The following is a 25,477-nucleotide window of genomic DNA, read 5'->3' as shown; positions in this document are numbered from 1 at the left end:
GGCAGCACAGGTTACAGCAGTGGGTGAAGCGTGGTACAGGAAACCAATAAGATCGACACGAGGCAGATAATCCACTGAAGCAGAGTAAATGACACGAACCAGATAATCCACTGAAGCAAAGTCCGAACAGGCTGGCAGAGAGATGCAGGAATCCGTGAGAACAGGAAACATGAGACTACAGACAAAAACATGAGACTGCAGACAAAAACATGAGACTGCAGACAAAAACATGAGACTGCAGACAAAAACATGAGACTGCAGACAAAAACATGAGACTGCAGACAAAAACATGAGACTGCAGACAAAAACATGAGACTGCAGACAAAAACATGAGACTGCAGACAAAAACATGAGACTGCAGACAAAAACATGAGACTGCAGACAAAAACATGAGACCCGAACAGGACCAGGGAAAACAACAATCTGCCACTGAACATGACAAACACAGCACTACATATAGGACTCACAAACGAGGTACACCTGCGACGGATCTGATTGCTTGTCAGCACAGCTGACGCTCATGGGCAATCAGATCAGAGCAGTGACTGCACAGAATGAGAGAGTGAACCTGCGAACCGTGACAACTGTAGTACAAAGATTAAAGACACCTTATAAAGTAGACCCAAAACATCTCTATTTACAAATCACATTTATTTTTGTAGAAATGTGTGTAAACTGTAAATTCAAAGTTGCTTGTTCTTTTTTTACATATACTACAGTAGATGTCTTCCCCTAACACCACAGATTCTCATATCTTCCTATTGCTCTTCAACGACAAGCAATACAATGTGTTTTGTCAGTTTATGTAACTGCTATAAACTATAAACAGGTGTTGCTGTTAAAGGATTTAGATGTTCCTGCAAGTTCGGAAATGCAGTGATTGTGCCAGGCAAACTCCATATAGCCCACTGTATGCTTCCAAACTTGAATGGCAGTTTAGCAGACATTAGCCTACATTACAAACATTTCATGGCATATATGACATTTAGGCATATATGGAATATGCATGCATGTCTGACAGATTTTTATCACTGAATGGATCATTTTGCTTGTGAAGGCTCACAAGATGAAAGAATGTTTAGAGGTTGTGAAGAGTTTGACTTAACTGAGAATCAACTCATCAACCCTCAAGTCATGTACATTTAGATTGAATTTACTCTTTTATGTGCCAAAACACATGCAAATTGCTTAAATCAATAAGAACTCCAAATCTGATGTGAACAAGAAACTAATTGATCAGAGACCTGAACTTATTGTTTTGAGAAAAAAAGAGTCTAATTCGAGAATTGAGCCAAAACGATTGAGAAAAACGGTAATGGTACATTTACAAACACAAGATATTTATTTATTTATTTATTTCACAAAAACGGAGTAATTGAAAAGAACTAATCATTGAAATCATCAAGTAAAGATTATGTGCATTTACTGTCTTTTTGAAGTGCATGGATTTGTATTATTATTGTTATTATTATAAGTAGCCTATTCATTTTTATTTGTATGAAGATATTTACTTAGCTAAAAATTAATTTATGAGTGGAAGCAAATTATTGCCACTGTGGGATTTAATGTTAGGAAAAACAAACAATACAAAATCACATAAAAAATGTATTATTTGCACTGCTATGGTTTGATGATTATGAGAGATGCACTCACATATTTTAATAAGTGACTTCAATAACAAATGTGCAGTCAAGGACAGGATAGGAAAACCCCTGTAATTTCCTTCTTTTACTGTCTATGGTAATTTCCATGGTCAAGGGCAGCTGCTTAAGATCTCGCGATACTATTTGTGGCGCGGGATTTGGCTGAAGCAGATGAATGCGCAGTAGTCGTTCTGCATCGCTGTGGAAATGGCGCCTGCGTTCAAGCAGCAGTAGTCGGCAGTTATAACGTTTTGCACTGAAGTCAATGGAATTTAAGTTTTCTCTTTGCTAATGCTTTAAAGTTCAACACAACTAGACTACGAGAGTTTATCCGTACGAACTGAGTCCGGATTATGACCGGAAAAGAGTTGCCACGAAAGTCGTGTTTGAAGTAACGTTATATCCAGTCTTCTTGAGGGCCGTCATCAGCGCGCAGGTAACGTTACAATCTGTTGTCTGTGATCATTTTCAGCGATCTGTGTCATATTAGGATATTCTGTTGCATTGTACGTGTTTATGCGACTCAAGACGGTTTAACACTCATTTAAGTGGCTTCTTTACTGTTAAAAGCGGTTGGGAGTTAGTCTCGTGTTGTGGCCGTTAACGTTAGCTAGCTGCTACCGTTAGCCTGTGCGGCTAACCTGAAGGGCTCATGGTTAACGTTACGTTAACAGTCTGCGTGGGCTCAATTTACGCAAACGACACGGCTTTTTACGAGACGCATACTTTATTGCACATCGCAGTAAACCTTTTCAATCAATTAATTTGTCGTTGTAATTTGAGTCTCTTGTTTGTATTTATACGTGTTGTGTGTTGCTATTAACGGTAGCATTTCGTTGCTAGCGTGCTGTGGTTGACAGACCAGAAACTTTCCAGCAAAGGCTATTTTTCAGACGATGCTAAATGAATGTTTTATGTAAACTCTGCAAGGGACAGCTCCGAATGGGTGCTTTTATTTTGCCTGGAGAAGACAGCAGTATGTGTCAGCTATAATTTGAATGTATTTTGATGAGTTGGCTGCTAAGATTTTAAAGTGGCAGTGCACGTAATGACAAAGCATAACGTCCGGTTTATTGTAATATACAGAAATGGCTGCAAATACCTGTTTTAGTGTAACGTTACTTAGTCTAGTATTGACTTTTGTTAGGAATAAGTATTGAATTAAGCTGGATTTTAGGTCGCGGTTTCGCCATGTGAGTCTCACGCATGGGTGGGACATGTATTGTGCGCGGGCACATGGATGAGTCCTATAGGCTGCATCTGTTTTCATCAGATGACCATCCTTTTCCAGGGGGCACTGTTGCTTGAGTCAATGGTTTTTAACTTTTACAGACCCAGAGTAAGCCACAACCGTCATTTCATTTAATATCTTCAGTCATATCATCATCAAATGTTATTTAAAATTATTTTTTCTTTTTTTAAGCATGTCATTTCCATAGATCCCTATACTATTTCACTAGAGTAAAATAGCTCTCCTTGTGAAAAATCGTTTCCTAGTTTAGTAGGCATACAGACTTTCAAGGTTTTTTCAAAGTAGTGTTATGACTATGCCAGACATTCTTGAAGATGTAAACATCTTGGCGTCTAAACTAGGGTGATCAAGCACATGTCCTAATAATAACGTTTTTTTATCATTATTTTATTTTTTGTGGTTTTGAATTTTTTTTCTTTTATACATTTCATAGTAATTCATTAATACCCGATAAATTGAGTATCCTCTAGCGGCTATGCTATACTTAGAAAACCAGCGAGGCTAAATAACGACAAAAACATATTGTTTATGCCAAAATAAGTCTTTAAAACCAAACTTTAAAATGTATGTGTAATATTACCATAAACGTTGAAAAAAAATTATGTTTATTTTCCAAATGTATCATAAACACACACAATTTTTATTAATGTAATGTATTTATTTTCTTTTACCTTGATTTATAGTTTTGTTAATTGTTTTTGAGAATGATATCCTGTCCATGTTGGTTGCTTTCTACCAAACAGTGCTATTTTAGTATTATTTATATACTAATAATATTTATGAATGTTTTGAATTGTCCTTTTAATTAATTCTTCAACTTATTTCAGTTAGTTGCCAAGGCAACATTTATTATTTTCGTAAAAGTCTTTTTTTTTTACTAATAAATATTTTATTCCATTTCAGCCACATTTCAATGCCCAACGCAGTTTCTAATAGTTTTTAAAAGTTTCATTTTAAGCCCTATTCGGATGGGACTAGTTTACTAAATGATGTTTGAGTTACAATTTTTATTAGAGATGCACCGATTACAATTTTCTAGGCCGATTTCCGATTTTTCATGAGTTTGGCCTGCCGATACCGATTTTAGCCGATTCCGAATTCATTTTTTCTAACCACTTTACAGCAAACACAAATGTTTATTTTCTATCTTTTCTTTAATAGAACATTTCACATAGAACATGGAAAATTTTTTGAACAAATAAAATAAAATAGAACTATATAAATTATTACTCCTGGTGTGGGAAATTCACACATCTAGTGCAGTGTTATGGAATGGAAGAACCATTTTCACTTCCAATATTCAACAAAAAAAAAGTGATATATTTACTTATTTAGGAAACTAAACTTCTGTATGAAAACAGGTAATGGCAATAAAATAATATATAAATAGCAAATAAAAATAAAATAAATATAGCCTTGCAGTATAAAGATGTTTCTCCACACACACAGGCCTATTGCAATCACTTGTACATCAATGGCAAGTTTTATTTCGCAAACAGTTGTTCTCTCGTCTGCCACATGTCCAGCCAGGCAAAACGATCACTTTATTTGAGCGTGAGCAGCAGCAAAAATAGACTCTGCGCCGAAACCCCGCTTCACTGCTGCTCATGCGACGCTCCGCCTCAACGCTCACGTGCTGCTCCTGCTCTCGGTGTGGATGCACTCATTGATTAAAGGCTGATTTATACTTCTGCGTCGGACCTACGCCGGAGCCTCTGCGCTGTAGACTACGCATTGGTTTTAATTTATACTTCTGCCTCGTTGTCCACGTTGACGTACGCCGAGGGAGCATGTGAAACCCGAGGGAGCGGTTTGAGCAGACCAATCACAGCGCTTGCGTCTGCGTAGAATTGACGCGTTGTTACATTTTTGGAGAGGTGCAAGTCAAGGCCTCATTATGCTTCTGCGTCAACTCCACGGCGTAGCTACGGCATCGTGGCCTACAACGTAGCTATGGCGTTAGTTCGACGCAGAAGTATAAATTGGGCTTAACATGCACGCCGGAGAAAAATAAAACTGCGCTGCTCACGTTTGCGGTGTGAAACGGCCGTATTCACAAGGTTTCCTACATGTGCATTCCGTGCGCATGTGTGATGCTGATGTTGCACCATGTTAATCATGTGGCGCCTGAGTGCATTTGACCGGAAAAAAATCGGAATATGTCGGACTGACCGGCCTGTCGCCGATCACGTGAAAATCGGCCGATTCCGGTCACCAGCCGATCAATCGGTGCATCTCTAATTTTTATCACTCAACTTCTGATTTCATGTACCGAAGATCTTACAGACTTATGATTAGGGATGGGAATTGATACCATTTTATCAATATCAATGCCACTGACGATTCTGCTTATCGATCCGATTCTTTAACGAATCTCTTATCGATTCCCGATAGCACTGTGTTGAAAATAGTCATGCTTCTTCAGCAAAAAAAAAGTGTTTTTAAGCTTACCCTCGAGTAAGCAAACTGTACTTTTTATGTAAATTCGATTCAGATGTCTGGTGAGTTCAGTGTTGGAAAGATCAGTCGTTTTAACCATTCATTAAATTAATCGGTTCAAATTAGTCATTAGTTCGCGAATTGGACGTGTCATGCGCGTTGTGTGATTATCCAAGCAGTTAGGACATGGACATCCCACAAGATTTGTGTCAACAAAGAAAACATTTTATCACTGGATTTTTTTCGTTTATTTAAAGGGTTGTTTTATGTCAGCTGAATGTGCAGAACGCTTTACAGAGAAGATAAGGTAACGTTAACTTGTTTTAGCACAATTCACCCCCAGCGGTAATTCAGGAAAACAAAAGTTTCAATGCTCCACATGAAACTTTGGTCTTCCGACCTTTTAACATCGTGTCGATTTATTTTGGTTAATATGTGTGAGGGAGATAGAGCAAAACAGCGCTTAGTGTGGAGATGGTGAAGTCTTGTTTACACTTTCGACTGGCTCCAAAGTGAGAGAGTGTGCGTGCGCGACCGGGTCTCTCTCTCTCTCTGGTCGTTCTTTCAGTTAAACGTGCCCTGTCACAAGCGCAGCAATTCATCTACATTACTCACCGGTCAAATAAGACTTTGGCGGGACAAAAATTTGCTTTGGCGAGTGCATAAAAAATTCAATGCAGGAAAAACCCTGTTATTGCAAACAGGAAACAGCATAATTTGTCTCGTTTAGTAAAATAAAGCCAAGTTTTACATCGTCTTTTCCTCTCCATGATTACCCTCTCTGCTCAAATCGCTTGGATGTTGCGCTATGGTGCCCGATAAAGGACAAAAGGGAAAGTTGTGAGTTTGAGGTCTGTATATTATGGCTGGGACTCAGAGCAGGAGCATCGATAAGAGGAATCGTTAACGTCGAGGGCATACAATATCGATGGTTCGTAAAATTTAGAACCGGTTCTCGAGTGGAACCGGTTCTCGATTCCCATCCCTACTTATGATGATGTACAGACTTACATCTTCGTGTTTATTACAGAGGTGGGAGTGTGTGTTTTCTAGATGTTGCCATCACAGGTCATGTGCTGTGCTTGCTTGTATTATTTATTCTAATTTTAATTTATTATAAAAGCCCTATTTAAGAACTGAAGTGGCTGACACTTACCTGACACTGACACTGATATTAAAATAGGTAGTCTTCACAGTTTCTGCGATTTGGCTCTGGCTCTATTTATTAATTTCATAATAAAATTTTTCCATTGAATACCATCCATATTGAAATGAAAGCATGCCTGAAGATTGGTGCGTAAACAGTAGCTCAGGTAGGTCAAAAAACACATGAGAAGCGTTAGGATAATACAACCTCAGCAATCATAGACATTCTCATTCGGACGGGATTAGATTTCTCAGAGGACTGCTGAATAAAAGTAGGTAATTTGTTCTGGTATTTTTACAGAGTTTGTGTGAGAAAAACACAGACTTGGCAGATTCGGACGGGATTAAAATCACAAAATACGTTTGTGAAACACGATTTTCCTAACGTCCCGCTGGAAAACTAGTCCCGTCCGAATAGGGCTTTAGTTAACAATAATGACAGATAACATTCAGATAAAAAAATGGATATTATTCAGGTAAAAAGCATTTGATTGGGTGTACAGCTTTAATTTATCCTAGCTATGCACAAATACATGGTTTACACAAATACGCCCCCCACCCCCCGGCTCTCTGACTATAAGCTCTGTACAGACCACTTGATGGTCACAATTTTGTTGTATGTTTGGAGGGGAAACAAGTGTGCTGGACAACTGCTCCATTGGAGGCCGAGGCCCAAAAGCTGACAACTGCTATTATGTAGGGGGTTCTTTGTCCATAATGTTTCGAGTGTTAGGCCTATTTGAACATGATTTTTGTCCTAAGTTAAAACGCATTCTGTTTTTGTTCCGTTTATCGAATTCTTTTGCAATCCTGATGTTTCAGGGCAGGCTGATTGACACGTGTTCTCTCTTCAGGAAGCATGCGTGATCTGGCAGCCCAAGTCACCAGCAGCTTGCTGCGCTTTCCAGAGGTAACGATAGACGCTCTGGGGGAGGATGAAGTTACGCTCGACTCTGTGCTGCATGGGAGATTTACTGTTGGTGAGTTGCTTTACACTGAAATGTCTTAATGATCACAAATATGAACACATTTCATGTTGGGGATGATTGAACTAATAATGGAATTATTAATTAAAACATCATAACTATGATTTATTAGTAATATTTTAATATTAGATGTCTTACATTTTCTTTTTTTATCTTTCACTGACATCTCTTATTTTGTGTTTGTTCAGGGAAGAGTGGACTGTCCTGGCTCGCCTGTGGCCCTCAATTAGAGGTCGTCCATGCCATTTCTGGAGAGCGTTTCTCTGCTTACCGCTTCAGCGGGGTGTCGGAGCACCAGCCCACGGTGTTGTCTGTGCGGGACTTCTGCTGGCTGAAACGAACAGGGCTGCTCATTGGTTTGGAGGAAGCAGAGTGCAGCATGTTGTGTCTGTATGATCTTGGTATCTCCCGTGTTGTTAAGGCTGTGGTCATCCCAGGCAGAGTGAGTGCAGTGTTATATTAGTATCATTGAGATGCTGTTATAGTTTTTAATATTTTGAATTCGTTTTTATTTTTATGGTTTCCATTTTCGTTTTAGTTAGTCTTAGTCATTTTTTTGTGTTTTTGTCATCTCTATTTTTTAAATATATTTCTGAATAGTTTTTATTGACCTTTACTTCAATTTTAGTTTAACTTAACTAAATGAAAATGTTGACTTTGCGTCAGTGGCAGAAATGTTGAAATAAAATGTATTAAAAAAAAAAGATTTTAAGTAGCAAAAATGTTGTTAAAAAAAGTGTAGTGAAAAAATAACCCTGAATGAGTGTAAACAGGAGTGTGTTGCATAAAATGTTTGTCTTTCTTTTCTTTAAAGACCCTACTGTGAATGATCAAGTGATTGAATAGAACATCTGCTTCTTCCACAGATTACAGCCATTGAGCCCCTGGTTAGTTATGGAGGGGCCAGTGCTAGCACACAGCATCTACATCAGAGTCTGCGCTGGTTCTTTGGTGTGGCTGCAGTGGTAACAGACGTTGGTCACGTTCTGCTGGTTGACCTCTGTCTGGATGACCTGTCCTGTAGTCAGAGTGAACTGGAGGCTTCAGGTGGGACTTTTTTCTTTGTTTGCTTTTTTGCGCTTTAATGTTGAACAGTCAAAAACTATAATAGTTTAGTTCAGGGGTGTCCAAACTCAGTCTTGAATAGCCTGTCATACTGTCATGTAGAGTTTAGCTCCAACTTGTCTATACACACCTGTCTGGAAGGTTCTAGAATACCCAGTAAGACCTTGATTAACTGGTTCAAGTGTTTAATTGGGGTTGGAGCTACACTTAGTTTAACTTGTTGCTTTTTACTGTAGTAGTAGTAAGATAAAAAGATTCTAACCTTTCCGTAATCGCAAACCATTTTCATTTGCTTTGGTTACAGATCTGGAGGTGGTCAATAAGTCTCCATCTGAAATCCCTCGATTAAGGGAGGGTGTGACGCAGCAGGGTAGACACCTGTGTCTGCAGCTCAGCAGCCCCACAGGTACTGGAGCAACAGCCCTGCAGTACATCCAACGCACCAACCAGCTCGCTGTCGGCTTCTCAGATGGAAACCTGCAGCTCTGGAACCTGAAGACCCTCAAAAAAGAGTGAGCAAAAGACTTAAAACAAGCTTGACTTGACTTTTATTTTTGGTTGTTTTGGTACATTAAAAGAGGCATGAAATTAGTGGTCGACCAATATATTGTCAAGGCTGAAATGTCGGCATCGACTGATAAGGTTTTCTGTTTGGCCGATGATTCAAAAGCGAGGCTTTTATTTTGACGGTGTGCTTGTCTTTTAATTTAATGATGCTGAGAACGCCAGCTCCTGAACACACAACACTCTAGGGGTGGGATAAACGATTATTTTTTAAATTATTAATCTAGCGATTATTTTTTCGATGCATCGATTAATCTAACTATTCATTTTTCTGATTCAATTTCTTTTCGATTATCTCCCCATTAATTGACTAATAGCAATTTATACATGTTGATTTACATATCTGAATGGGAAAAAAAACCTGAATTCCTTAACATTGCAATATGTTTATTGCTCTTAACATTCCAAAATAAAAGACTATACAAGTGCAAAGTAATGCATTCTTAGTCAGAGGTAGCATTCAATAAAACATAGAAGCCTTGAAAACACATAGGCCTAGCTTACTGGAAAAAAGTGCAATCTGTCACGACACATTAAAGAGCCACAAAATAGTAGGCCTATTTATGGTTTAATTTTCTTTGACTGACCAAATTTTGAGACTTTGTTAAATGTTGCCTTCTTGATCCTGTCTGTCTGCGCGTTGTCATTGTCCTCTTATGTATTTTTCACGACATAGCTATAAGTGCATACTTGCAGCAGTCTCGCACGCGCTTGGAGTGGTGTGAATTGCACGTATAAAATGAAGTTAAGGAACAACCTCTATCCATCAGGAAACGCCACATAGGTCGCTGCATTCACTGCTCTTCATGACATTTTTTAAAAGATGGCGGAGTGCATTCATGATTATTAGGCTGCCAGTATAATCCTGGCGCCGGGTCTGAGTGAGTAATTTACTATTTAAAATAAAATACTTTATTTGACTCATTTAAGACTGCTCTTATGAGGACACTCGACAAAACTGACAGTTTGGCATAATATGTGTGTTATGGTTCGTTGAAGCCCGAAAGAGAACTCGATACTGACGCACATTTTTCTGTGGGTTGTGTGTGTGTGTACTTTAGAGGAACGAGTGCGTGCCACCTTGCACTTCTGATAGTCTGAGGAGCCACTCGTGTTGCAACTACTCTCCGGCGCCACCATCTTTGCTTTGGGTCTGACGAATCGACAAGCATATTTTGCGTCAAAGTATTTTTTGCGTCGACGTAATCGATGACGTCGACGCGTTGTCCCAGCCCTACAACACTCCCATTCTCCAACTTCATTCGTTTACGGTATCAGTTTAACATTTCTGTCTTATACGTTATTAGATGAACTATTAAACAATAAAAAAGTAAACGTACCAAAAAACATTAACATTTTATAATTAATAGATTATAAAATATATATTTTTTATAATTAATAGAAAGGCAAACACTGATACTTTCTCATTTACTGTCACCATTCAGCGAAAATACGCATTTATATATCTTTAATCTTGGAGTGTCAAACATTTAATTTCACAAACCATGCAGACACCTTCTGAGTGTGCATTTGTAGATGTGAACTGGAGAGTTCAACTTCACTGGAAATGCACAATTGACAAACTTCAAATCCTTGATTTCAAACTCATATTTATGTAATTTTCGCTGTGTGTAAGATCTGGGCATCTGCCATCAAAAAATCAGTGTCGGTCGACACCTACATGAAATCTATCTTTGATAATCAGTTACACTTGGATGTACTTAATGATAGGGAAGAAAATATATTAGTAAAGGTAGTCACTACTAGGGATGGGCATTCGATTAAATTTTCTTAGTCGATCGTCGGGAGAATTAACGATCGACTATCGATTAATCATTAATATTTTTTTATTCAAATTCATTATTTATTTAACTTTTTATAAATTAAAAAGGCAATGAAAATACAGAAATACAGCGTGTTTTTCCTCGATTAGATCTTTATTACAAGATGATCAATTTGTGGCAGTAAAACTGGACGTTCGGTTAGGCTAAACTTGAAGATATATATGCGCTGCGGTGCTCGAAAGCAACGGAACCTGCAGCTGCGAGTTGGCGTTCTTAAACAGAGACCCTTGTTTGTTCCAAAATAATAAATAATAATAAAAAATCATGTTAAACAATAACTTAACCAAAAACATAATAATACTTAGATCTGACAGGTTTTGTCAAAATGTAACTCAAAACTATCCAAGAACGAAGTCGAGAAAGAGGGTGAGAGAGATTACTGTAACAATCAATTAGGCTAGGCTACTTAACAAAGCCTCATAAAAAATAACTAGTAACTCACATACAACTTCTACACCAGTCTACTGATTTTTTTTGAGAAAGATAAGCATGTTGATTACATGATTTGGGGTCAGACGCGACCGCAACCTGACCGTCAAACCTCGTTTACACTTTCGCCTGGCTCTGCAGCGCGAGTCTCCGCAGACTGCGCACGCACCTCCCCAAACAGACGAGGCGTTTATACTCGACGCGCTCGCCTGTGAAACACCGAATACCGCAATGACGTCATTTTGCCGCGCTAACCTTTGCGCTCGTGCGGACGCCTCGAGTGTAAACAAGGCTTCAGTCCAGCCGCTGAAAACACCTGCTCTGAGGAGACTGACGTTGCCGGGATGCACAGGTACCTCCGCGCTAACTTGACCAGCCCGGGGAACACGTTCACTTTCCGCAGCAGCATTAGTTTAATGATAATCGATAACAAATTAACGTGATCGACGAAATTCTTAATGATCAATAATCGATCGTCGATTAAACATGCCCATCCCTAGTCACTACCACCGTTTCAACTCGACTTTAATGCATTGCTGCACCAGTGAATTTGTTTCTGAACGTGTCCTCTTGCTCTCCAGATATCACTCCCAGCTGGAGGGTGGCAGAGTGCCTGTCTATGCATTTACCTTTCAGGAGCCAGAAAATGACCCTCGGAACTGCTGCTATTTGTGGGCAGTGCAGTCTGCACAGGATCAGTAAGTTTTCGGTTTCATGTGTTTCTATCTGCATCATCATCTGTTTGTTTTGACTTTGTTCTGATTTTGTTTTGGCATATTTTGTCTTTGCAGGGAGGGGGATGTGGTCAGCCTTCATTTATTACAACTGGCCTTTGGGGAGAGAAAGTGCTTGGCTTCAGGGAAAATTATTTATGAGGTACAGAGTTTTGTAGGTTTCTACATTTTAATAGATTTATTTGAATATTGATATCAATATACATTGTTGTTGCCAAAAAACATAATTTTTTTGTGTGTGATGTTTGATTCTCAGGGTCTGGAGTATTGTGAGGAACGTTACAGTCAGGACTTGAACGGTACAGCGTTTCCTCTGAGAGCTCAGGCCACCAATACCCGTTTGATCAGCTGTCAGACCATAGAAAAATTTCGCCACCACCCTGATCGAGACGACAGTATGAATGAAGGTGTTTTTGCATGTCCAAAGCCGTATACTTTGCAGAGTGATTGATTGACATATATTTTCTATAATAACATTTGTTTTTCTCTTTCTTAAGTTGCATCTCCTGATACCAGTGTGTCGGTTTTCAGCTGGCAAGTTAAATCCTATGGACAAGGCCAGCCATCGACCTTCGTTGGTGTTTTTGACATTAACAGATGGTACCACGCTCAGATGCCAGATTCATTGAGGTGAGTATGCTTAGATTTAAATATAAGTGCAAATGCAGTCCGATATGTTGCAAGGGACATGCAACTCAAGTCCATATTTCCGGATATAAATACATGCAGCTTGGATTTAATTCCTTTTCTCTTTACCTCTCCAGAGCTGGCGAATCTTTACGGAACTGTCCATATCTGGCAGTGTGGTCTCTTGACTCTGTGATCGAGATTACAGCTCCCTGTTCTCTGTTGGATGTCCTGATTCATGAGCGCAGTCTAAGCAGGGGTCTACCATATACCTGCCCTCCACCGGAACAGTTCTTCAATCCCACCACCTACAACTTTGGCAAGAAATGTTTTTCATATATATATTTTATACATGTATAATGTTGTGTAACTCCATTAAATATTTAATAATCTTTCACTTTTTTTCTATTTTGTTTAGATGGAAGTTGTTTGCTTAATGCTGGAATTGTGCACTTTACTTGCTCTGGCTATCAGAAAGAGGTTAGATTTTGGCCCACTGTCTACTAGGCTATGCTGAGTCTTTATATATATTAAACTCTTACTGTTTACTCTCAGACCCTGAGCTATTTAAAGAAGGTGGCACCAAGTTTGGGTGACAGCATTTCTAATGGATACTCACGCTGTCTCATGTCTGGCCTCCTGTCCTCTCGTCTGGCTGATGTCCAGCCCTCCAGCCTCTCACAGGTAACACACCCTTTATTAAACATATTTCAGGAATAACTACACTAGTCTAATCTGTTTTCTTATCTGCTGGTATCAGAATGTGTAGTTATAGCTGTGATTCACTTTTTTCATTGAATGCCTTGTGATTTGAATTCAGGAGGAGCAGCTTGATGCCATTTTGTGCACTGCTGTGGAGACAAGCTCATTGGGACTCATAACTGGCTGTATTAAACAGTGGACCACTGAAGGTAAGGATGGAAGAAGTAAGGCTTTCGTAATCTATGAAAACTTGTTTCATCACTGGTTACACTGCCGGCGTTTTTGAAAGAAGTTTCATATGCTCACAAAGTCTGCATTTATTTGATCAAAAATACTGTAAAAGCAGTAATATTGTGAAACATTACAAATTAAATAACAAATTTAATATATTACTAAATTTAATTTATTTGTGTGGGCAAAGCAGAATTTCAGCCGCCATTACTCCAGTCTTCAGTGTCACATGATCTTTCAGAAATATGCTGATTTTATGCTCAAACTTTTCTTAATATTATTTTTATTAAGCTTAAATCGTTGTGCTGCGTACTTTTTTTTTTTTTTTTTGTTAAATGCTTTTTTCAGGATTCTTTGAATGGAGAATTCTAAATAACAGCATTTATTTGAAATGGAAATCTTTTTGGGATGTTATAAATATCACTTTTGATCAATACAATGCATCCTTGCTGAATAGAAGTATTTATTTATTTATTTTAAAAAAAATACTGACCCCAAACTTTTGAATAGTAAAGTACTTCCTTTGCCACATTTCTGCACGCAGAGCAACCTGGGTCAGCCGTCAATCTGCGCTATATACTGGAGTGGGCCTGGAATAAAGTTGTGCACACCAAAGAAGAACTGGATGAAATATGTGAGTTTCTTACACACATTCCTCTAAATATGGTTGTATTGCAAATTTAACAGTGTTCTGATCAGGTGCTTTCTATGTATCCAGGTGCTCCGCTCTTTGACAGCTCCACAAACTTCACAGATCCCCAGACACTGCAGCTGCTACAGCACAGTCAGCGCTTGCTGGCAAACCTCAGCACTGTTTTCCACTGTTTACTAAATGAGGCTCAGGAGCTCACACAGAAAGGTGGCGGAGTATACACCGACTTCACACTGGTATATGTGAAGTTGAAAATCACTAGAATGACTGACTCTTTTTTTGTTTTTTGTTTTTTTTGGGGTTACCTGCAGGGTTAATTGGACTCATGAACAAATGCATGGTGTCTAGCTTGATCTCCCAGTATGCTCAAGTGGTTTTGTGGTTCTGCCGGACTGGTCTTCTTCCAGAGGGTTCTGGTATGATCTTCTCCAAAGCTTTGCATTAGACTCTCTGTGATTTTAAACAAATCTGTACATTGCGTATTATGAACTCTTGTGTTCTTTTGTCAACAGATGATGATGATGTGCTGCAGATATCAAGGCCCTTTTACAGTCATTCTATTATAAAGAATTACTATGTTGGCCAGAGGGAGGAGCTAAGGAGACTGGCCAAGTAAGCTTCTGAATTTCTGAAGCACCATTGATTTTTTTTATTTTATTTCTTATATTATTTATAATAATCATATAATGTAATATAAACCTCTTTAATCATTAAGTCTTATTGTATCGGTGTAGTTACGGAAATGTAAAAATAATTTTCTCCCAATAGGGACAAATGGTGTGCAGACTGCCTCCTGATTGATGGGATTGTGAGTCATTGTGGGGAACGCCTTACTGAACTTTGGAAAAGGGATGAGGGTGGAACAGGACACTATCCTCCCCCATCACTTCATGTAAGTTAAGGCTTAAAGAAAAAAACGTGTTTAAACAACATTGTGCTCAGCTGTGCCTAATTTTCTGTTTTATTTTTTGGTATGTTCCTGGTACAGGCCTTGCTGGATATTTACCTCCTGGAAAACATTGAAGAATCTGCCAAACATGCAATTGTATCCTTTTGGGGTTTCTTTAGTACATTCTATGCTTGCCATAAATATTATGCTTTTTGCTGCTGGTTCATAAAGATTATTCCTTGACTCAGGCTCTTAGGTTATTTACTTGCTGCTGGATGTGATGTACTCATTTCCCAATAAAAGTGGGGCATCAGTGGAGTCTTTTCCCACAGCGTTCGCCATTCCCATTGGGTTAGTGAAACTGGTACAAGGCCTGTGGTTGCTAGATCATCATGATCATGAGGTATTCAAACCAGTGTTAATCTTCTATCTCATGTATACTCTTATGCTAGTATTTTTAAAAGAAACTTAAAATTTTGGCTTGATTTATAAATGGTGTGAACTTGTATCAGTTTAAAGACTACTCCTAGTGTATTTTGTGTGAATGCTAGAGGTGCAACGTGATACTTAATGAATAATTTGTATTGAATGGTATTTTATCTCCCCCAGAGCTCTCTGGAGCTGCTGTTGCACCCAGCTACCAGTCACTCTCTGTGGAGCTGGCAGCATGAGCGTGTCCTGCAGGCTTTGATGTGCCAGCAGAAGCACAGCATTGCCCTGCGCTACCTGCATGTGATGAAGCCTCCCATGTGCACTACCAACCAAGCCAAGCTTTGCCTCTCTGTCCTGCTTTATAACAGGTATGAGTGTAGTGTACCATGTCATTAATATGTCAGCTTAGAGTGAGTTTAGTTGTATTTGCTAGACTCTTACTTTGGTTTGTTTTGGGCTGGCCAGGTGTATTGTGGAGGCCTGGGCTTTGCTAAGGCAGCACTGTAACAAACTGAACATGGAAGAGATGATGAGGTTTCTCTTTGAGACCTGTCAGGAGCTGGGACTGATGAAAGAGCTGCTGAAGCTGCCCCTTGGGCTTGTAGAACAGGTGTGTTTAAATCTCTACAACACATAATATTTAATTGCTGTTAGAATGCAAAATAAATACTTTTATTCAGAAAGGACACAAACTTAAAAAGTCTATTTTTAAATCAAAGCTGTTCTTTAAACATTCTACTATAGTTTCATAAAAATATTAAGCAGCACAACCGTTTTCAACAATATAATGTTTCTTGAGCAACAAATCAGCATATTAGAATGATTTTAGAATGAAGGATCATGTGATGCTGATGACTGGAGTGATCGATCCTTTGCCATCACAGGAATACATTTCTATTTTAATATAATTTTAAAATTTAAAATTATTTTAAATTTTAATGCTATCTGACAGTGTTACTGTTTTTATTGCTTTTGACACATAAGAGCATAAGAGACTTCTTTAAAAATAAATAAATAAATAAGATCTTACCAACCCCAAACTTTTGAACAGAAGTATTAGCACTTTTGTTTTTAAACTTTAATTCAAATGTGCAGGAGTGTTTGGAGCGGTTCCTTCAAAGCACCGGAGGTTTCCAGAATCAGGAGCTTCTCATGGTCCACTACCTCCAGCAGGCAAATTATGTGCCTGCCCTTCAACTTAACCAGACCATCAAGTTGAACCTAGCAGTATGTTCAATTTCATATTGTAATCTACATATTTCATTTTCATCAGTTAAACTTTAATCATATTAAAAGTTGTATTTCGTTAACAAAGAATTCATGCTATTATATATAAATATATATTTTTTAAATTCAGGGTGACAGGGATCCTAAAATGAAGGAAAGGTCAAACACAAGGAACTCCATTCTCAATCAGTATGGGAAGGTTCTTCCTCGGGTTCAACGGAAATTAGCCATTGAACGAGCAAAACCGTATCAACACCCTGCTACGATTCACAGAGAAGGTATCGATGATGGTCATGCTCACTGGGACGCAAGTGTTAAAACTTGACAGTAGTTAGCAATTGACCTTAAATATGCTCTTCTCTTCTCACCACTAGTTAAAAGACCCCAGCCTCTGTCAACTGTTGCTAAACGTTCAGCCTCTGAAAATGTGATGACCAGAGCAGCCTTTATCAGTAACGTCCTCTCAAAGATCGAGGAAGTGTGGGTTGGCAAGAACACCACGCCCGAGTCATCTCCTTTCAGAAGGTACTATTCTAAATAGTTTTTCCCAGCTTTCATTCTCTGTTTGTAAGTTATGAAATGTTTTCATTTTAAACCCCGTTCTGCACTGAATGTTTACTTGGATGTCCTGTTTAGCCCCAAAGAGTCAGAGAAGCAAGTGCCTAGCCTATACCCTTCCTCCCCAAATCTACCCGAGGCTTTTGTAGGAACTCCCATCAACATGCTAACCAAAAGAATGTCTAGGTAAAACAGACAAATACTGTTTTTATTGTGTTGTAAGTTCCTTGGGATAAATTTACATCTCAAAAGATGTAACCTTATTTTTTACATTGAAGTGAGCAAGGCCATTTGTAACTTAAATGTTCAAAGGTGTACAAAACCTGTACAAACACTGTTATGCTGCTTATTGCAAACTGGTATTTATCATATATTATTTTAATTTATCGTCATCAAACACTGGCTTGTACACAAATAGTTTTACCGTTTATTGTACTTTGTACTTGTTTACCTGTAGCGGCTAATGAATTGGAAGGCTCGCACATTCAAGAAAATAGCTTACTTCCAAATTGCAAAATAAGGTGCATGGTAACATTTTCCCTTGCTTTGCCACCAGGCTTCTGGATTTAGTTGTGCAGCCATCTTCCCAGAATTCTCCAGAGAGCTCAAATTTGCCTGGCACTCCTACGAGGTCCATTACCTCGTGGGCTGGCCCAAAGAGTGTGAGCAATGCTCCTGAACTCAGTTTGCTGCAAACTCCTCAAGTGGTAAAGGTGAGATTCTGTGGTTTTAAAACTTTATACAAGAACTCAATGAAATGTTTGTGACTTCAGATTAAACATTCTGTATGTACTTCCTGAAGTGTTTTAAGAAATGTCCTACCTCATTATAAACTTTTTTGATTTTAGAGAGCTAGAGCCTTGGCGTCAGGCCCGGTTTTCTCAGCCTTCACTCCACAGTCTATTCTAAGGAGTAGCTTACGTCCCACTCCTGTGGCCACCCCTTCTGCTTCCCCGGGCAGATCAATCACTCCTCCTCTCCGCCACAAAGAGAGCCGTATTACCTTCATAGAGGAGGCTGATTCTCCAGAAGTTCCCAAGAGCTCTGTCCACTGGAACAATGGGGTAAAGCCTTTTCAACATCTAAAATCAAAATCAAATGTTAAGTTGAGCTGCCATAGGAAAAAGACTTAATGAAAATCTAACAGATTTTTGCAGTAGTAATATCATTGTGATTCTTTACAGATTGCGATTAACAGGGAGCTCCATACACCTAAGAGATCTTCCCCACCTCTTAAAACAATCAGTGATGCCTGGAGTGAACATTCAGATGCTGAAGAGGAAGAAGTAGATCTAAAGAGGATGAACATGCCCTTGTCTGAAGAGAAAGAGAATCCTGATGTAGAATCTGAGAGTGGCTACTCCGTCAAAGAGATCTCTGCAGCGGAGTCCACACAAGTCCTTCCCACTCTATTGCAACGGCCTAGTCTGGGGCAAGAAGCAAGTCTTGTATCCAATCAGTCCGATACCACTCTTGAGTTCCATGATGCTCCTGAGGATCTTATGGCAACAATAAAAGAACATCAAGCTAACAACAGTATGGATCGGGAGGTGACCTTAAGACTTCCAAACACTTCAGAGGATTATATGCCTCCTGTAGAACACAAAACAACTTCAGAATTAGGCCTACCCTCTGTTGCATTGCCTGAGAAAGAGTTACATATAGCTCAGGAAAATGATACCAAGGAAGACTTGTCCCATGGAGCGAGACCCTCAGACACACTGGAAGGCAATTATGAGATTAAGGAGCTTGAGGTGCATGTTAATATTGAGAATGATCTTGTGAGGGAAGGAACTGAGCAGCTGCTTAAGGAAACTTCAGAGGCTCAGGTTCTCAAGCCGGATGTGGTTGTGGAACCAGAGCTTGTTCTTCCAGTTCAGGAACCAAGCTTAGACTCTTTAACTGAGATTTTAGAGTATCCAGAGATCCAGGAACCAACAGATGCTGAAGAGTCATTGAACTCATCCTCGATTTTTGTTGAAGCTCTCAGTGTTCCTCCTCCTTTAGAGCCTGTAAACCACTCCATGGAAGAAAATGCTGCTTATGATACTGTTGGTGAACCAGCTGTCACCAAGGTATCAGAGACCGTACCAGAAGAACTGATCTGTGAGGCCTCTGTGCCTGAGATTCCAGTGGAAGAGTTGGTGAACCATGAACAAATGACTAGTGAACCTGAGATCAATGAAGAATGTGTAGGGGAATCTATGGAAACCTCAGGTAGTTTATAAAAAAGTATTTATTCCTTAAACAATACTATTCAAAAGCTTGGGGTAAGTTTTTATTAAATGTTATTTTTATTTTATTAAATTGATCAAATGTGACAGACATTTATATCGTTAGAAAATATTTAGATTTCAAAATATTGCTGTTCTTTTGAACTTTCCATTCATCAAAGAATCCTAAAAAAAACTTAAGTTCACTCAATCATAAACAACTGTTTATAACATTGAAAATAAGAGATGTTTCTTGGGCTTCAGCTTTGCCGTCACATGAGTAAATGATTTAAAATCGTAATATTTCACTATATTGCTACTTTTCCTGTTTTTTATTTATTTTTTTAAACAATGCAGCCTTGTTGAGCATAATAGACTTTTCAAAAACATTTAAAAATCTTACCAACCCCAAATTTTTGAATGATACTGTAACTGTCCTGTTTTCTGTTATGAAAGATAATAACTGGTAGGAAATAAATGTCTAAACATTTATATTGTAGATTTGGATGCCTTTGTGGAACAGCATTTATTTGGCCCAGATCATTCTCCATCTTTGACCAGGTCCAGTATTAGGGAAGTCTCAGAGGGATCTCTCAAAAGGTACTTGTTAACGACTTGTCTATCATGTTTCTGGTGTGCTGCATTGCATGTTTCACATGTCTTGCCATTTTGCCTTTCATGACTTTTGTTTGTGCTGTGTACTCCCTATAGTGAAACAGTTTGTGGCATTAAGGAAGTTCAGCCCACTGAAGAGAATGCAGCAGATTTGAAAACACAGACATCAGAATCTGCTACATCAGAGTCCAGATGTAATTATCTGTCTAAAATGCTGAATTGAAATGCAATTTCTTTAAATAACATTGTAATAATCCAAATGTAATCTCAATTTTTCCTGTAGCTGTAGTTAGCTTAAATGACACTGATGAGCTTACCAGTGCCGAATCTTCAGCGGATGAAGAAGACTCTGGAGATGAGATGGTGGAGGACTCAGGAAGTGAGGTTGAGATTATAAAAGAAGTAAAGGGTAGTGGCAGGAGTAACCACCAGCCTTCTCCTGCCCTTTACATGGAGGAACTTCCACCAAGTGAGCAGTACCTCCAGGATCAAGCCAATGCAGTGCTGTCACTGGTCACACCTGAGGCACAGCTAAAAGTGAGTGCACCATTGAAGCCTTATTTTGATGTTAAAACAAATCTCATGCACTGTCCTAACCAGGTGAAATGTGACACGTTTCATTTAGCATTTTGCATATTTAGCAAAATGGCCTGAATGCAGCTGGAAAACTGCTGCAAAGTTCCAAAAGCACAGCTGTATGTTAAACAGAAAATAGGACCAGAATGACCTGACAAATGGAAGCTAAATGACTGGCAGAATGTCTTAAATTCAAGTCTATTTGTATAGCGCTTTTCACAATACATATTGCTTCAAAGCAACTTTACAGAAAATACTTGTTTCATTGTTATAATTAGGAAACATTCGGTTATCAGCTAGAGATTGTCAAAGTAATGTCCTTATGGCAGTAATGTATAACTATGGTATAATACATGTTATGTGGTTAGTTAACATGTATTCAGTTAAACAGACACAACTAGCGTGTTGAGCAGAAAGTATAACTTGTGCTTTTAATGATTACAGATTAATAATTACAGAATGTCTTGTCAAGTTTGTAGAGCAACTTAGATAAGCACTGAAAATGTTGCACCTGGTTACTACACTTGTGATAGTGTTCGTACTATTAATGTTGTAAAGTGTTGCACACAGATTAATTCTACCATTCTGGCTTTTTGTTCTGCAGGTTGTAGACACTGACATGCCAGAGGGTGAAGGTGAAGTGGTAATGGTTGGCCTTGGCACTGCAGATCTAGATGAGGAAGATGCTATGTGTTATACTGAGCTTAAGGCATCCACCACTCTCCTGGTGCCTGTAGAGCTTGCTGAGGAACCGCAAACACACCTTCTAGATGGAGGCACTTTAGAGACCCTCAGCAGTGCACCAGATGGTACACAGCCAGAAGACTCGGACGGCTTCACGCTAATGCTTGATCCAGATGTGGAGGAACTGCCTGACGCTTCAGAGTTGGAACACAATGCAGTATTGCTACCTCTACATGAGCTAGAAGAGCACCAGAATGTGGATAATCAGTTTACAGCTAACTCTGAGGTTTTCATCTTGGATCATACTGTTCAAGTTCAAGACAAAAAATTGGAAGAAGTAAAAGGCTTAGCATCAGACATTGAACCTGTTGTCACTGGTCTCAATAAAATTGAAGAGCAACCAGGTGAGGTCCTCCAGACAGTGGAACAAATAATCACACCACAAGCAGAAACAAAAGGTCTTTCCAATGGTGAAAGTTCAGAATTGGGTCCTCCTGAGGTACAGGAAGAATCACATATTCCTCTTCATGTGGAAGTATTGGAGGCTTCTGCTCTAGAGAATGTGCTGCCTTCAGAAGAGCATTTAGGTAAGGTCAATGACAATTCTGCATTGGACACAGAGGTGTCAAACATCGCAAAAGACAATATAACTGAACCTATCCAAATAGACACTACACCCTTATTGGCTGGAGAACTTGATGAACTTTCCACAATGAAACAATTGGCAAGGCCAAAGTCACCAGGAAGACCCAAGTCACCTGCAAGATCAAAAGTCGAAAGATCTGGAAAAGATACAGAGGAAATTTTGGAAAACGCTAAGGAGTTTATGCGCAGCCCGTCAAGAAGGACAAGGAAAACCGTAACATTCCCTGTACCCAATCTTGATGTGGAGAAAGATCTAACTGAAGAAGAACAAATGGATTCTCAAGTACCTTCTACACCAAAACGTGTTACAAGGAGTGTCAAACAGCTGCAAGACTGTCAAGTTCCTGTTACACCCAGAAGAAGCACAAGAAAAGCAGATGCAGAACAGCGCGCTAATGAGAATGTCCAAGACATGCCTCCTGAGAAGGTATCAAAGCCTGCAAGTCCAGCACGAAAGACCCCACAGAAAGCTACACCTAGGAAAGGATCCCGAAGAACCAGGAGCACAGTGGTTGATGAGGCCCTATCCACTGACCCCATTCCCAGTGATGACTCCGAAACACAGGCCAGACAGAGTACCAGAAAACTCCAAGCACCAATTGTTGAAGTTCCAGAAACTCATCAAGAAGTCCCAGAGGAGATGGTAGAGCCTGCCAAAGCACAAAGTAGTCCTAGTAGGTTTACTCGCAAGTCTACCCGAGGTCTAGCAATAGAACGTTTCCAACAGGATCCTGCAGAAGATGCCACAACTAAAAATCAACCTTTTAAAACTCCTCCAAGAAGCAGGAGGAAGACCTTGGCCAGTACTGCAGAGAAAGCAAACAATGCAACCTTTATTGATGATGCACAACTTCAGAGTGTTTCTAGGCGCCTTACGAGAAGCCGGCACTGGAATCAAGGAGAGGACCTTGGCAAACAAATGCCAGATTTGATTCCCTTGGAAGTAGAAACAAAAACTCCTCAGGCTGATGCTCTTGTAGAGCGACTAAAAAATGAGGAAGCCAGCGAAGAGAGTGTTCCAGTTGTAACTGAAATTATACATGCCAAGAGAAAAACCACTAGATCTGCAGCACTGAATGAAACTCAAAATGCAGACATTGAAGAATCTAAATTGGTGGTGTCTGACGAAATGCAGGAACATGCAAGCAAGTCACTTGAAAGTGCTAGACGTACACGAGCGAGCAAGGTGCCTGAACAAAACTCTATGGCTGTTGGCGATTCAGTTACTCCTATAGCTGACCTGAAAAGAACAAGAGGTAGTCAATATTGTAATGCCTCTCTTTGCAGTAAGTTACAACACTTTAATGTGCCTTAAATTTATCTGCAATCCTTTCTTTATAGCAAGGAGAAAAGGATCTTCTGTACGAAATGAAGTTGAAGTTCCAGAAATGTTGTCTCCTGTACCTCAAACAAAGGCATCAGGAGATGAAACTGATTCTCAATCCAAAGAGGTATGCAGCGTCCTATAAAGTTTGAGTACCAAAGCAATTGTTTAATTTCTGCTGGATCACACTTTAAAATTCATAATGTCTTTTGCTGTAGGACAATGGCCCCGTAGATTATGTTGCAGTTGAAACTGAGGTTGTCAAGCCCAGAAAGAGGACAACCAGGTGAATTGTCCATGTTGCATGTAGTCCTATTGCTATTGTGATATAAGAACGATGTTTACATGCACAGTATAATCAAGACAGGTTTTTGTATAGTCAAGCTACAATCTTAATCTGTCTGAGTATAAATGAGATAAACTACAAGATGTGCAGTTGGATAATTGATTCAGACTACCTTGCTGCTTCTTTGTTGCGCAATTGAAGTCCGATTCACTTAGTAAAGCTGAGCTACAATCACATTATCCAAATCTGTTAGTCCAACTTTTCTAATATTGAACTATTGCAATTTCAGACTAAAGAGTTTACATGACCTTTTAAAAAGACAAATTATGAAGTATGAACTTTTAAAGTACTTGTTGAATGTTCTAACTGGCCTTAGATTATCATACCCTAATTAATTCCTGTTTTCTTTTAACAGAAAAAAAACTGCCCCAGAACCTCCACCTCCAGTTGAGATCAGTTTTCTTTCTCCCCTCACTAGTCCCACCGTATCGATAGCTAGAACTAAAGAGAAAGAAACCCCTTCGCTGAGGATGAACCTACGCCGCAAACGCATGATGGATGCCATATTTCCTAAACCTGTAACAAGGAGGAAGAAGCTTTGATTGTGGACTCTTTGACTGGACTCGTTTCCCAATGCACCTCATGTGCGTTTGTTTTATGCTCTCCTTGTTTCCTAAGAGCTCTGCAACCTGCTGTTTTTCAATCAATGGATGATGTTTGGAATAAATAATCTAATTTGGGATAAATAATTTTGTATGATAAATTATGCCGTTTACAGTAAAGGGGCACTGAGGGACTTGAGCACCAAAAAGAGATGGTTTAGTTTTTAAATGTTTCTACTAATTGATGCAAATGTAAATAGCCTTTTAGGTATGTTATAAATAAAATTTGATACTTGTGAATTTTGTTGCTTGTTTTGTTTACAGGAAAGATTTTGGAACATGTAAAGTCATAGCAAACAATTATAAGATTTATGGTTGTACCACTTGGCTGATAATTCATAAAGATTCATACTTTACATTGGTTGAGAGTGTTATAAAATCATCCATATTACATGGGTGGACTTTTTGCTTTAATGCTTGGCACACTCTATCTTGAGGTCTTTAACTGGTGAACATAGTTATTTGTTCATTGCAGACAATAATGTACATTTATTTTCTTTCAAAGACATGAATTTTATTTTGAACAACATTGTGAACTTATTTGTAATGCCTCTTTGCTTTCAAATACAGAACAAGAATTTACAATCTTGATGTATTGTTGTTCTTCAGATTAAGAGGTGCTGATTCAACCATTTTACTGTTTTCCTGCAAAAAGTAAAAGACCTTAAAATGACTTGTAACCAAGATGCAATATACTGTATGTATAGTGGTTTTATAATAGCACTGCTAGTAGGATGTTGATTGTAGTTGACATGGCGTTGCAATGAGGTTACTAGGGTTATACTAAGTCATATTAGTGTTTTGGGTTGCTCTTGGGCCAAGTCAACCCTAAGTATAAGCAATACAAGAAATAGCTAGCAATCACCACGTATAACCAGCAATTATACAAACAGCTGTTGAATATTAGGCCAATAAACTGTTCATCTAAGTAGCTAGTGTCCTAAATGACATGGCTAAAGAACCCTTCATCCTAAGATGTACTTTCATGTTCAGAGCACGGAGACTGGATATGATCTTTACAGAATCTAAGGGTACTGTATTATTCATCTTGC

At 39.0% G+C, this 25,477-nt stretch overlaps 1 protein-coding gene across 1 annotated transcript; it reads left to right on the top strand.

The window, feature by feature from the left end:
* Positions 1-1,796: 1,796 nt before the first annotated feature.
* On the top strand, positions 1,797-25,010 carry ahctf1 (AT hook containing transcription factor 1). The gene is made up of 36 exons (XM_077238998.1): positions 1,797-2,079; positions 7,335-7,460; positions 7,655-7,908; positions 8,333-8,513; positions 8,836-9,043; positions 11,950-12,066; positions 12,160-12,244; positions 12,359-12,509; positions 12,600-12,732; positions 12,867-13,048; positions 13,148-13,209; positions 13,285-13,413; positions 13,550-13,640; positions 14,207-14,296; positions 14,381-14,521; positions 14,626-14,730; positions 14,827-14,926; positions 15,083-15,206; positions 15,303-15,359; positions 15,460-15,606; positions 15,813-16,003; positions 16,101-16,245; positions 16,731-16,862; positions 16,993-17,140; positions 17,237-17,387; positions 17,499-17,606; positions 17,977-18,133; positions 18,269-18,484; positions 18,605-19,637; positions 20,134-20,233; positions 20,345-20,442; positions 20,532-20,785; positions 21,429-23,409; positions 23,495-23,604; positions 23,696-23,763; positions 24,179-25,010. Exons 2-36 carry the CDS (start codon positions 7,340-7,342, stop codon positions 24,363-24,365), a joined length of 7,557 nt encoding a protein of 2,518 aa, XP_077095113.1. The 5' UTR covers positions 1,797-2,079; positions 7,335-7,339; the 3' UTR covers positions 24,366-25,010.
* Positions 25,011-25,477: the final 467 nt, after the last annotated feature.

Source organism: Siphateles boraxobius, unplaced genomic scaffold (genome assembly GCF_051911475.1).
Source record: "Siphateles boraxobius isolate OS27281-9 unplaced genomic scaffold, OSU_SipBor_1 22, whole genome shotgun sequence".
Classification (NCBI taxonomy): Eukaryota; Metazoa; Chordata; class Actinopteri; order Cypriniformes; family Leuciscidae; genus Siphateles; species Siphateles boraxobius.
Note: the sequence above shows the minus strand (reverse complement) of the source record. Positions and strands in the feature narration are given on the sequence as shown.